This window comes from Solanum dulcamara, chromosome 11 (assembly GCF_947179165.1).
Source record: "Solanum dulcamara chromosome 11, daSolDulc1.2, whole genome shotgun sequence".
NCBI lineage: Eukaryota > Viridiplantae > Streptophyta > Magnoliopsida > Solanales > Solanaceae > Solanum > Solanum dulcamara.
This window is the reverse complement of record NC_077247.1, coordinates 36,759,358-36,772,619: the sequence shown is the minus strand read 5'-3', so window position 1 is coordinate 36,772,619 and position 13,262 is coordinate 36,759,358. Positions and strand designations below refer to the sequence as shown.

The following is a 13,262-nucleotide window of genomic DNA, read 5'->3' as shown; positions in this document are numbered from 1 at the left end:
TCGAGCTGGTTTTGGATACCTGGTAGGTTCTCCTTATCCAACTTAGTGAGTTGGCATTGATTTTGAGATGAAATTGTTGCCTGAGCTCCGGTGCCAAAATCGCGGTCAGTGGTCAAATTAAAATTTGAGATTCCAAATTGATATTCGAGCTGGTTGTTTATGCCTGTGAGATGCTCCATGTCCAGCTCAGTATTTTGACATTGAGTTTGGTCCTTTAAGCTTGACGGAGCTCCGGCGCCGGCGTCGATATTATCACCGGCGATAGCTACGCCGGTGAAACTTGTCCCATTATGTGCGCCATCGTCTGGGGAACAATCCCCAGTGGTCATATCCTCTCGAACATGGCCGGAACTAGGTCGAACGAGTGATGGAAACTGCGGCGGCGCAGTTAACTTCGCCTCTTCAGCCGCCAGTGAATATCTCGACCATGGATGATTCAACCGATTTGATTTTTGCATATTGTGTAGTTCTTGCAATGCTGATGATTCCCCAATTGTTTGTTCGATTCGAATCCGCCCAGCTTTCTCCAAATCGTTGATGTGATGAACCCAGGCGAGTTGCTCCTCCGACAGTGCTACAGTGATCGCCGACTGATTTTGCACTTTGGAGGGGCTACGGGTGGAATTTTCCGATGCTACGACTTGCGTTGCATTCGTGTCGTCGTTAGCTTCGTTCCTATCTTTCGAACGAAATTTTCCTACGTCGGGAGGTGGTTCCCCTCCCATATTCGTCTTGATGACAATAGTGCCCTTAGTTGAGAGCTTTGTTCCTAGAGAGATGTTAGAGAGAGAAAATTGTTGCGATCGCCGTTGAGTTGAGTATTATAATAAAATATTGATGGCAAAATCCAAAATAAATAGTAAATAAAAGTGATTGGTGACTGAAAATATCCTTATTATGTCATTAATTAGCAGCCGTAAAAGTAATGGTATTAGTAGTGATGAAAACCAACTAACAAAAACCGTTGAAACCTCACACTCGCCCTGGGGTGGGTGGGGGCTCTATAAACTCTTACTTAACGTCACGGCGCTAGTCCCCATGCTTCTTCTCTTCTCAACCTTACGCTTCTCTCTCTACAAATTCTCTCCAAAAAAAAAAACTCAGATATTCCAAAAAAAAGGCGCCCTTTTTTCGCAATAATTTATTTACTTTTCTGATGGACGTTGGAGCCGGCGACAACTACACCACCGCTAACTCCGGCGATGATATTCCTCAAAAGGCGTCGTCTTCCAGCGTTTATGAAACCCTTCTTCTCATTCAATCCGATGACCTCACTTTGAAAGTTCAGGCAGCTAGGGAAATTCGGCGCCTCACCAAGACTTCCAAACGTTACCGCCGTTATTTCTCTAACGCCGTGAAACCCCTAGTTGATATGCTCCGTTCTAATTCTTTTGAGTCTAAGGAAGCCGCTCTACTTGCCCTCCTTAATCTCGCTGTTAAAGATGAAAGGTACGATACTAGTTACTTATTTAACAAGTAAAATAGTTTTTTTCATTTCAAATTAGTATATTTCAATTACGGAACAGCATCAAAAATGAATAAAAAATGTACTTTATAATAGTTTTGGCCCAAATATGTCTCTATGTCTAATAATTTGGTTCAAAATGCTTCTATAATTACTTAACAACTCAAAAATGCTTCTATTATTACTTAATGACTCAAAAACTTCCTTTTAGAGTCCATTTGGATTGAGTTATAAGTTTCTTATAAGTGCTTTTAATTTTTTTGAGTGGCAACTTAAAATAATTTTATGTTTAAAATACGTTCAAAAAATAATTGGATCTGTTTGATTTAGCTTATCTAAAACAGTTTATAAGTTGAAAACAATTTATAAGCTAAAAAAAATAAGTTGGGTCCAACTAATTTCTTTTAAGTTTAGCTTAATCAACTTAAAATAAGTTAAGCGAAACAGACACTTAGTCTTTTACTAATATTCCGTGTTTGTTTTTTTAGAGGTTGAATTGCCTGTTGCTCTTCGTTTCTATTAGTGCAATTTTCCCTCGGATTCGGTGTATTAGAGTTTGAAGATGGTGCTTTTCTTCTTTTGTTTTTGCTTTTTTCATAATCATTCATCTTATATTTACTCTTTACTTTTCCCCGCTCCGTCTAATTGTTGAAAAAATGGTAGCAAGAAAAGAATTCCTAGTGTCAAGTTAAGTTTCCAAATTAAAAGAGACTAAAGAAAATTTTAGCTTATTTCAAGCTGTAGAAATCAGGTTATAATTTTGTTTGTTACTGCCTTCAAAATAGTTTCAATTTTTTTTTTAAAGAAGAAATGCACTTTTAGTGCTTATGGATGGTTGAAGTTGGGAATTTTAGTGATTTTTAGGTTGTTTGGAGGAACTGTTCAACATGATCCATGACGCAGTGGTGCTTCTGTATCGAATTCTTGAAGTAGAAAATTTCATTTGCATTTGTTGCATAAACAATAAGCTACTAGTACTATTTTGGATAATATGGAATAAATATATCGGCGAATTAAATAGTTACAGACTTTTGATTTGATCATTAGTGATTATAATATTGGCTGTCCCTAATGTGAACATTAAAGTTAATAAAGTTGAAGGCATATATACCCGAAATGCTTTTTAGTCGACCCCTTTGGAAAATCCTACTCTTTGTTAAAATATACTCATTTACGATGGTTTCTGCTATTTTAATAGCAATATCACGTTGACGAATTCAGATGTGCTGGTGTACAGATAACTCAAAGGACTAGTTCTTTCATATGAATTTTATTGGTGTATGAAGAAGGTGATTTTCTTCTTCTGTTTTTGCTTTTTCATGATCATTCATCTTATATTTACCGTTTTCTTTTTCCCACTCTGTCTTACTGCTGCAAAAATGTAAGCAGGAACAGAATTCCCAGTGTCAAACTAATAAGTTCCAACTAAAAGAGTTCCAGAAAATATGAGCTTATTTCAAGTTGTAGAAATCACGTCTGAATATTGTTGGTTACTGCCTTCAAAATAGTTTCAGTTTCCAGTTGAAAAGTACTTTTAGAGCTTAACGTATGGTTGAAGTTGGAAATTTTAGTGATTTTTTATGTTTATTTGGAGGAAGTGTTCAACATAATACATGACGCGGTGGCGCTTCTGTATCCGATTCTTGAAGTAGAAAAATTCATTTACTAAAGTTGCATATAAAGCAAGCTACTAATAGTATTTTGGATAATCTGGAACAAAATTTCTTAGCAAATTCAACAGTTTCAGACTTTTGATTGGGTCATTAGTGATTATAATACTGGTTGTCCCTAATGTAAACATTTAAGCTGAAGGCATATATATATCCAAAATGCTTTTTAGCCGACCCATACGGAAATTCTACTCTGTTGAATATTCTCATGTAGGATGGTTGCTGCGATTTTAATAGCAATAACGCGTTGAAGAATTTAGATGTACAGATTACTCAAAGAACTAGTTCTTTCTATAATCGAGTATGGGGAATATCGGAATTTGATCCTAAAGTAAATGAGTTATCCATTACAGTGATTACTATTTACTTTTTTAAGAAAGCAATGATTAATCTTTACTATTTAAAGTTTATATTCTCTTTTTATTTGTTCGTTCATCTAAAGTGCCATATGATATATAACTCTGTATCTCAAATCTCAATAGATACAGTTCTTCTTGCTGGCATGCACCATGTTTGACAATTTGATGAGGGCTTCTGGGAATTAATTTAAACCCACTATCGTTCTATAGTTAGTCTATGATCCTCAATTAAGTAGTAAATTAAGAATGGAGAAAAACTTCGGTTATCTCCAAACAATTGAACATTGACATCTATACCACAACTCGTAGCCCATGACCATGAAGCCGTTAAGTTCCTCCGTTGTATTTGTCCTTCAAGCTATAAGCTTTAAGTTCAGTTCCTCTGTTGCTTGCTCCCCTTTCTTTCTCTCCAATGAATTGTATACACCTTCTTCCACCATCCATTAACTTCTTTGGATCAGATTAGCACTTTGTACCTCATTTAATCCTTTCTGCCAATATTAAATTATCTGGACTAGTTGTTCTTTGTGAGCCGTTAAAGAAAGATTTGGAAGTGATGACTGCCAATGTTTAACAGTATTGCAGAATGATTAAGTACTAAAGCTTAATTTACTTCTGATTTTGAATACCTTTTTCCTTTTCTACCAGAAACAAGTTAAGAATCATCAATGCTGGTGCATTGGAACCCATCATATGCTTTCTTCAATCAGAGAATTCAACTCTACAGAATCATGCAACAGCCTCATTGCTTACATTATCTGCTTCTTCTGTGACAAAGCCCATCATTAGTGCTTCTGGTGTCATTCCTCGACTTGTGGATGTCCTAAGACAAGGAAGCTCACAAGCCAAGGTTGATGCAGTGATTGCTCTTTACAATCTGTCAACTTATCGAGGCAACTTAAACTTGATCCTTCAAACAGAGCCCATACATTTCATTATTGATTTGCTTAAGTCCTGTAAAAAGTCCTCAAAAACTGCTGAGAAATGTACTGCTCTTATAGAATCCTTAGTGTGTTATGAGGAGGGTAGGATTGCAGTGACATCTGAAGAAGGAGGAGTACTTGCAGTAGTAGAAGTGCTTGAAAGTGGATCTCTTCAAAGCCGAGAACATTCTGTAGGTGCTCTACTAACAATGTGTCAGAGTGACCGCTGTAAATACCGGGAAACAATTCTGAAAGAAGGCGTAATTCCTGGACTTCTTGAGCTGACTGTTCAAGGAACACCTAAGTCTCAAACAAAAGCGCAAACACTTTTGAGGTTGCTCAGAGACGATCCTTATCCTAATTCTGAACTTGAACCTGACACATTGGAGAACATTGTTTCCAATATTATCTGCCAGATAGATGGAGAGGAACAATTAGGAAAAACAAGGGAGATGCTTGCTGAAATGGTACAAGTTAGTATGGAGCAAAGTTTGAGACATTTACAGCAAAGGGCACTGATATGCACTCCAGCTGATTTGTCTATTTCAAGTTTCAAAGAGAGTTAGAAAAGTCAATTTCAGTTGTTTCCTTGCAGCCAGGGTTATTCGATCACAGGATCCATGACGTTGCAAAAAATGACTAGAATTTGTTTTTTAGTTAGCCAGGGTGCTTATTGTGGTTGTTTCTTTACTTTTGTCTGCGTTGCACCTATATTGAGTAATGCCCGAGTCTCATGGCTTGATTTGTTTTCTTCCAATGAGTGCTCAGGTATAGAAAGTGGGTTGTCGGCAAATGTGATGAAATGGCGAGGTTCAAAGGAGAAAAAACTTAGGGTGGATATTTAGGCAACCGGGAGGAGGAAGGACATGATAATCACAAACTGCTTCAGGGAGCTGCAAATCAGCGTCTTCAGATTTATTCGTTATATGTTGGTCTCAGCTTTCCGGTATCATCCTTTCTTCCTTCCCCTGCAACTATGAGCCAGTGTCCTCTTGATTTTTTGTACTTGGAAATATCAGATGATATTAAAGAATGCCGGTCCGGGGGTCCTTCTGAATAGGCGCCAGGTGACTGGTTACTGTTAATAATTTTCTTAGAAATATAGTTTTCGAGTTTGATCTTTGTAACATAGCTTGTGTATTGAAGGTAATACAACTGTTAAAAGTTCCACTTCTCCACTATCATGGTTTGTTAGTGACATACAGAGAATGTTTAAAAGGAATGGATGGAGTTTTTGAAAGGACCAATACTGTATTTTATAAAATCATCAGATGTGTATAAATATATATATCCAAAGAAAATCAAAATATGAGTATAAATATATATATATCCAAAGAAAACCGGAGGGCTGAATCAAAATTTGAAACACTGTGGACCCTAGAGATCCTAATATACAGCAGATGGAACAAATTTTCCAACAATTCATCATATCTTTAATTATAATTAATATCCTCACCTTGGTAAACAAGAAGTAAAAAAAAAAAAAAAGAAATTGTGAATTCCCTTTATACTTTTATGTCCTGTTTTTATGATATCCACAATGGTGGTGAAAATTGATGGTAATTGAGAAGAAGAAATCACCATAATATGGAAGCAGCCAATATCTTTGGGTCCCAATCTAATACAACCATAGGGCTTCGTTCGAATGTTGCACTTGCACAAAAGGTATGGTTCCTTAAGAACGACAAACAGTTACACCTTCGTGACGAATCTAAAATTTAAATTTAATTAGATTCAACCTTTAAGATTCTTATCGTTGCACATGTGCAGTTGTTTGCAGAGGCGATTGGGGCGTACGTGATAATATTTGCATGGTGTGGATCAGTAGAAATGTATAAGCTACAAGATGATGAGAGTATAACGTTTGGCAGTATAAGCATGACATGGGGAGCTGTTGTGATGGTCATGGTTTACTCCATGGCACAAGTTTCTGGAGCTCATTTTAACCCTGCTGTAACTCTCATTTTCACCATCTTTCGTCGACTCCCTTGGAAATTAGTACGTACTAGTCATAGTAACTTTTTCAATTAACCTATTCACAAATGACATAAATAAATCATGTGGTAAAATTACTAGATTTAATTTTGCTAGCTCAATTTTTTTGGATGTTTGTTACCATATTAATTCTTAGTTAGCATTATTAGCATGAAGTAACTAATTAACATCACATTCATGTGATGCAGGCACCAGTGTACATAGTAGCTCAATTAATTGGCTCAATTCTGGCGGGCGTTACTTTAGCACTATTGTTGGATGTCAACCCCATACTATATTTTAAGCATTTTCCTAAATTGGGTTGATAAATAACCCCAATTTCATATTTGGGTTGAAAAAAAGTAAGTATTCTAATGGTAATTGAGTATTGGTTACCGCACAAACATCGAACCATTTTAACAATAACATATTATTTTCTTAGTTTCAATTTATGTAATTTATTTTGATGTCAAAAAATTAATTTTATAAAATTTAAAGATAAATTAGATTAGATGAATTTAATTTACGAAAAAAACTTATGAATTGTAATTTTTCTCATATATGATCACTCAAATTTCGAGAATTGCTTTTAAATACTTCTTTCGTCCAACAATACTTGTCCATTATTGACTTTGCACAATTCTTAAGAAACTAAATAGAAGGATAGTTTTACCACATCACCCTTTGAATATAATAAATATAATGTCCTGAAAAATGTAATAGGGAAATAACTACTAATTAATGATAAGGATAAATTAGGAACTAAGTTAAAATTATCTCTTGATTTCATAAATTGAGAAAATATTGTTGGATATCTATTTTTAGTATAGTGGACAAATAAAGATGGGCATAGAGAGTATCACTTTTATTTCATTTAGGACAAAAATATCATTCAATTATCACTATTTTTCCTCAAAAAATACTAAAACACCTCAAAATCCTCCTTCTCTTCTAGTTGGACTGCTATACCATTAAGCCTCATTTTTTTTTAACAATAAACTCATTTAACTAAAAGAAATTGAAGCAAATAGGATTTGACTTTTAAAAAAAAAATGAATTTTGAGATCGAGTGTATAAACTTAGAAGAAATGCATTCAACGTTGAGGCAGATCCGTACTAAGCTCTTTGGTAAAAATGGCATTGCATGAATGGTTGAAATTTAGCAAATATTGAACCAGAAATAAATATGAAATACAAAAATATGAACTTTTCAACCAAAAATATGAGAAATCTCTCTCTGCAAAAAGATAAACTCATTTGAATATATTGAGAATACAGCAAATATAAATAAGTTCAATTAAATAAAATATTTACTAAACATAATTTTCACCAGATAAATTATTTTATTGAAAGAAAATAAATTAAATACCATGAAACTCATGTTGGAGTATTTCCCATGCATAGCTAAAGCTAAAATGATTGAATCTATGTATGAATAGTTCGGTATTGTGAAACATACGTTAGTTTTTTTTTTTTTTTTATCTCCCAACTTTTGGCACATTATTAGTACATATTAATAAAATTAATTAAGAATTATGAAGGTGTGAGAAGAATACATGAATGCATATTAAGATATCTAATAAAAATGGACTTATATAGTGAAAGGTCAAAAGTTGATAAATTGAATAAATAATTCGAGCTATTTCTTTTTTTGAAATAAGCGTTGTGATTAATTATTGGTCAAATCAAAGTTGAGTACATCATGAATCAAAGATGGGGATATAATATCCACACCATATCATAAGTCATAGAACCCAAAGCCCGAGCTAGCTGGTAGGCACACTAGTTCGTTGATCTTTTAATTAAGGACAAAGAAATAGAAGTAAAGCCACACATGAGTGCTTTACAATCATGAATAATAATATCAAAGCAAGAGTTGTTTATGCAGACTTTTTTCAGCGCTTGTTTAACCAAAATATTTTTGAGCCATTAAAAATAAAATAAATAAATGTAAAGTAGGAATGGACAACAAAATGAGAAAAAAAGATAAATAAATTTCAGGTTATAGAGAGATGTTACATTACCTTATTTATGACTAACTTTATATTATATATAAATATAACTTCTTTAATTAGAAAATAAGAGTAAAATATAAAATAAAAATCCAAAAAAAAAGAGAAAAGAGAAATACTAATAGACAGAAGAGAGTCAGTAGGAGGAAATGAAATAACAATAATAAGGAAAGTTATAGCATTTAAGGAAATAAAATAAAAGGCCTTAATGAGAAAAGTAATATACTATTTTTTTATTTGAGTATAAAGCCTATATAAAGAGAAGGAAGAAAGAGGTTTTCACAAATGAAATAAATGACAATAATTAATGATGAAAGAAATATATTTTTTTACAAATTTCTTGGTCAAAAAATGAAGAAAAGGTTTGAAATTCAGAGGGGGAAAAATAAGATAAATTGTGGTGTTCAAATTTTAATTTAATAATGAAGAATTTTTTTCAAATTCTACCATTAATAAGTGATGCAGGAATCCTTCAACTTATGCAACTAACCCATGCATAAATTTATAACTAAAAGAATTTATTTAGAGAAAAAAACTTTTATTGAGAAGGATGATAATTAATTTTACAATAAAACTTTATGTAAATGCTTCAAATAAGAAGAAAATTTAAATAGATTTGAACTAATTCTGTGGAAAATAATTTTAAAAAACATATTTAGCTGACATAGAATTAACTAAACTTGTTGATTAATGTTTAATGAATAACATAAATATGGTAGCCTATGATTAATTATTTAATTACAAAATAAGAGAAAAATATATTTTTAAAAAGTTTTTAAAAAAGGGAGAAGAGAAAGAAACCCAATTAATAGACAGAAAAGAGGCAATTAAGGAAATGAAATAAATGACAATATAAGGAAAGTCATACTATCATTTAAGGAAATGAAATAAAAGGCTGGAAAAAGTTATATTCATATATTTAAATATAAATGATGGTATCCAAGAAAAAGTACCTCTTCTAAAGGTTGAAGGCTTAAAGTATGGCAGCAAATATTGATGGTATCCAAGAGAAAGAGATCTCCCAAATGAAAGAAGGCATCAATATTTGTATGTCCCAATCAAACACTAGTAGCACAGGATTTTGTTCATCACCTTCCGTTGTTGCTGTTGCACAAAAGGCTAATTAGTTCGTCATAGGGATATATCTTTATACAAATAGTCTGTTAGATCTCTATATTGTTCCTAATAGATTACATAGATTATATTTTGAGTATGCACGAAAATTATCTTTTAACTTGAACTTCAAATGTTATGTTGGTTTGCAGTTGATTGCGGAGGTCATTGGCACATACTTTATTATATTTGCTCGGTGTGGTTCAATTGTAGTGAATAAGTTATACGATAGAAGTATAACGTTTCCAGGAATATGCGTGAGATGGGGTTTAATTGTGATGGTCATGATTTACTCTTTGAGACATGTATCAGGAGCTTATTTTAATTCCACTGTCATCATTTTTCGTCGATTTTCATGAAAACTAAGTATGTATTTTCTTATTTGTACTTCTTAAAGATTTATTATTTTTGTTTTTCTTTTCATTTACACAGTTATATTAGGCGAAGAATACATGAGGTATATAAGAATAGTATTGAATAAGGTATATTAGTAATATATAAATTGAAAGGTGTATATTAGTAATATCAAAACTCATTTTCTCTTATACTTTTTACCAAACGACCCTAAGAGACCAATAGATACATAACTGACTACTTAAGGTACTCAATGGATGATAGCTAAAGTTTGAGCGTTTAAATCAAAGTGTAAATTTCATTAAGGAGTCGTCAAAGTATAATTTGGCCTTATTTCTTGACTTAGCGTAAATAGTTTTTTATACTTTCAAACATTCAAAGAATATTATAGGTAAGTTTTCTTAAAAAATAGGTTTGAACTCTTAAAAATAAGATATGTAATCTACTATAATAGATAAGATAACTAAATTATAATATACAATTATTTATACTAACTATGTTCATTACTATTTTGTTTTAGCAAAATGTATATGAATTGACATATAATATATGATGCAGGCATCTTTATACATACTAGCTCAATTAACAGGGTCGATCCTAGCAAGTGGCACATTAACACTATTGTTAGACGTGACTTCAAAATCTTATTTTGGTACAATTCCAGTTGGATCGAATGTCCAATCTTTGGCTATTGAAATCATCATTTCCTTCCTTCTAATGTTCGTTGTTTGTGGAGTTTCTACCGATGATAGAATGGTACACTATTATTGTGCTCTTGCATTTCTATCTCAATTTATGTGATATGTTTTTTCTTTAACTATTATTTATAAACTTATATATTTTTATATTTAAAATAATACTACACAAGAGTTGATTTATTATCATATCAATATATGATTTTCTTAAATTTTGTACTTGATTAATTAATTTGTTTTGCATGTGACAAGCAGATAGAACACCTTGGTGGATTAGCAATTGGAATGACAATAATCTTGAACGTCTTTGTTGCCGGGTGTGTATGCTAATGTTAAGCCACTCAACTCATATTATCTGTCTTTTAAAGTGTTAGTCCCATATCGGTGGATGTTAACATCTATTAATCTTATAAATGACGTTGAATAATCCTTATCTTATAAAATATCTTTTGAGGAGTTAGGCCTAACATTCGTAGCCTTTAATAGCGTTAATTCAAACAACAATGGTCAACATTAATTTCTCTTATCTCAAACTCTTCACTTAATTGATAATATTCTTTTTTCGTTTTAATTTGTTTGTTTGTTTTTGACTTAGCATAGACTTTAAGAAAATAAAAACCATTTTTAAATCTTATAATCTTAAAATAAAGAGTTGTCAAGAAAGAAAGTGACATTATTTTAAACAGATTAAAAAGAAAATAAAAAAGATTTTTAAATCTTGTGATCTTATACTAAAGAGTTGTCAAGAAAGGAAAGTGACATTATTTTAAACAGATTAAAAAGAGAAATAACACAAACAAATTGAAATAAAAAGAATAGATGACAAATGTGTAACTTCTCCTAATTGTTACCTTTGAAACCAACTGAATGCAGGCCAATTTCAGGAGCATCAATGAACCCAGCAAGGAGCATTGGTCCAGCTATAGTTAAGCAAGTCTATAAAGGTCTTTGGGTGTATATTGTTGGGCCACTCATAGGAACTGTGGCTGGAGCATTTGTATACACTTTAATTAGATCCACGGATAAACCACTTCTTCAACTAGTGAAGGTCCGTTTGGTCAAGTAAGATAAAAAATTATAATTTGAAATTATCTAATATAAAGTTAAAATTATATCTGGACATATAATTTAGATTTTTAAATTTTATTTTTTGTTCATAAACATTAACAAAAATTCATAAGATGTGAAAACTATTAAAATTGCCTCAATTCTTTATATGATCTTACCAAATAAGTAAAACTTTATAACAAAGTATAATAACTATCACAAAGATATTTTTTAAAAATTACAATATATATTGATCAAATTTTAATTCAATAAAAGAATAAAATTAAACATAATAAATTATAGTGTATGGCCTTTTAATATAATCTTCTCATTTGCCCAATCAATGACATGATTCTTGTGAAATACGAGATGAGAGAGTCAAAACTAAGGAACGTCATTCATTGGTTGATATTGAATTTTATTTTCCCATTCATTATCAACAATGAAAATATAATTAGAACAGCGATAGTGTAACAATTAAAGAACCGGAGAAAAGATAAATTGATTGATGAGTAAACATTGGTGGTTTTTATTTTAAAAAAAATAATAACTATTTAATTGTATTTTTATTTCAATTTACTTTAATATATAACCAAAGCGTGAACAAATTCATTATATATAATTATACCAACCTTGGGATTAAATTCTGGAGAAGCTACCTAATTAGGTAAACATTTCTATCATATATATTCACTAATTTTTCCTATAGTTTGAAATAATTTCATTTCATATCACTAATTAATAATTTTATACCAAATTTCAAGTCGAATATACCTAGAGGCGAGCGAGAACTCGACGGAGGAGAGCAAAATTTGTTTATGTATTCCAGATACATGCGAATCACACCCAATACATACATTTATTTTTTATTTCAAAAATTTCTTATAATTTAATCCATAACAATTTTCACATTGAACCCACAAATGCTTGTATTTTTGTTCTGAAGCTTATCAAGGAGATATTGTTTATTTGCATTCACGCCTTTTGGAAAGACCCGCTAAATTAACTTCTAGTTTAGATGAAGGAAGTATGAGTGCCTTACCAATAATTGAAACTCAATCCAGATAAAAGGAAATAAAATTTTGATTTGAATCCCGTCTCTTAATCAATTTTTGAAAAATTTTGTTTCTAATAATTGAACATCAATCTGCATTTCTCGATTCAACTTAGTCAATGTCGTATTATGAAAAAAAAATCCTTCATCTTAATTGATCTCTATCCGAGAGTTATCAGTATTTATCAAATCTGTTCCTATCTAACGGAACACTATTGGATCAAATGACAAAGAGCCCAATAAGGAAGATCCTTTTCAAATTTTAATTTGTTCATTTGGAATCTGGGTTCTCTGTATGTATCGGGTGTGATTCACATGTATCTAGGCTACCAAATACATAGGAGATTGGCGAGAGAGATGGGAGGGAGGCGAGCGAGATTTGTCAAGGTATCACACATACATACGAATTCACTTGGATACAATGTATCTAAAACAAATTACACATAATTTTGATCTTATGTATCCAAGATAAATGTATCTAGACTTATCTGAACATACCAAAATTTGATAAAATTCGTAATATTACAAACTAGCATATATCTAAATTATTAACTCCTGAACTAATGGAATTTCCGTAAATTACCTAAAATTTTCCA

The 13,262-nt window shown here is 31.8% G+C and overlaps 2 protein-coding genes across 2 annotated transcripts; both read left to right on the top strand.

Annotated features, from left to right (window-relative positions):
- The first annotated feature begins 975 nt into the window (after positions 1-975).
- Positions 976-5,660, top strand: LOC129874547 (U-box domain-containing protein 4-like). The gene is made up of 2 exons (XM_055949843.1): positions 976-1,449; positions 4,143-5,660. The coding sequence occupies exons 1-2, from the start codon at positions 1,157-1,159 to the stop codon at positions 4,981-4,983; spliced, it is 1,134 nt and encodes a 377-aa protein (XP_055805818.1). The 5' UTR covers positions 976-1,156; the 3' UTR covers positions 4,984-5,660.
- A 98-nt stretch (positions 5,661-5,758) lies between these two features.
- On the top strand, positions 5,759-11,631 carry LOC129872544 (probable aquaporin NIP-type). The gene is made up of 5 exons (XM_055947503.1): positions 5,759-6,082; positions 6,188-6,415; positions 10,429-10,626; positions 10,821-10,882; positions 11,439-11,631. Exons 1-5 carry the CDS (start codon positions 6,005-6,007, stop codon positions 11,629-11,631), a joined length of 759 nt encoding a protein of 252 aa, XP_055803478.1. The 5' UTR covers positions 5,759-6,004.
- Positions 11,632-13,262: the final 1,631 nt, after the last annotated feature.

Excerpts from the sequence above, each read along its gene's own strand:
- LOC129874547 (XM_055949843.1), top strand. The coding sequence starts at position 1,157 with ATGGACGTTGGAGCCGGCGACAACTACACCACCGCTAACTCCGGCGAT. Across the intron at positions 1,450-4,142 it reads CTCGCTGTTAAAGATGAAAG|AAACAAGTTAAGAATCATCA; the intron begins GTACGATACTAG and ends CTTTTCTACCAG.
- LOC129872544 (XM_055947503.1), top strand. The coding sequence starts at position 6,005 with ATGGAAGCAGCCAATATCTTTGGGTCCCAATCTAATACAACCATAGGG. Across the intron at positions 6,083-6,187 it reads ATGTTGCACTTGCACAAAAG|TTGTTTGCAGAGGCGATTGG; the intron begins GTATGGTTCCTT and ends GCACATGTGCAG. Across the intron at positions 6,416-10,428 it reads GTCGACTCCCTTGGAAATTA|GCATCTTTATACATACTAGC; the intron begins GTACGTACTAGT and ends TATATGATGCAG.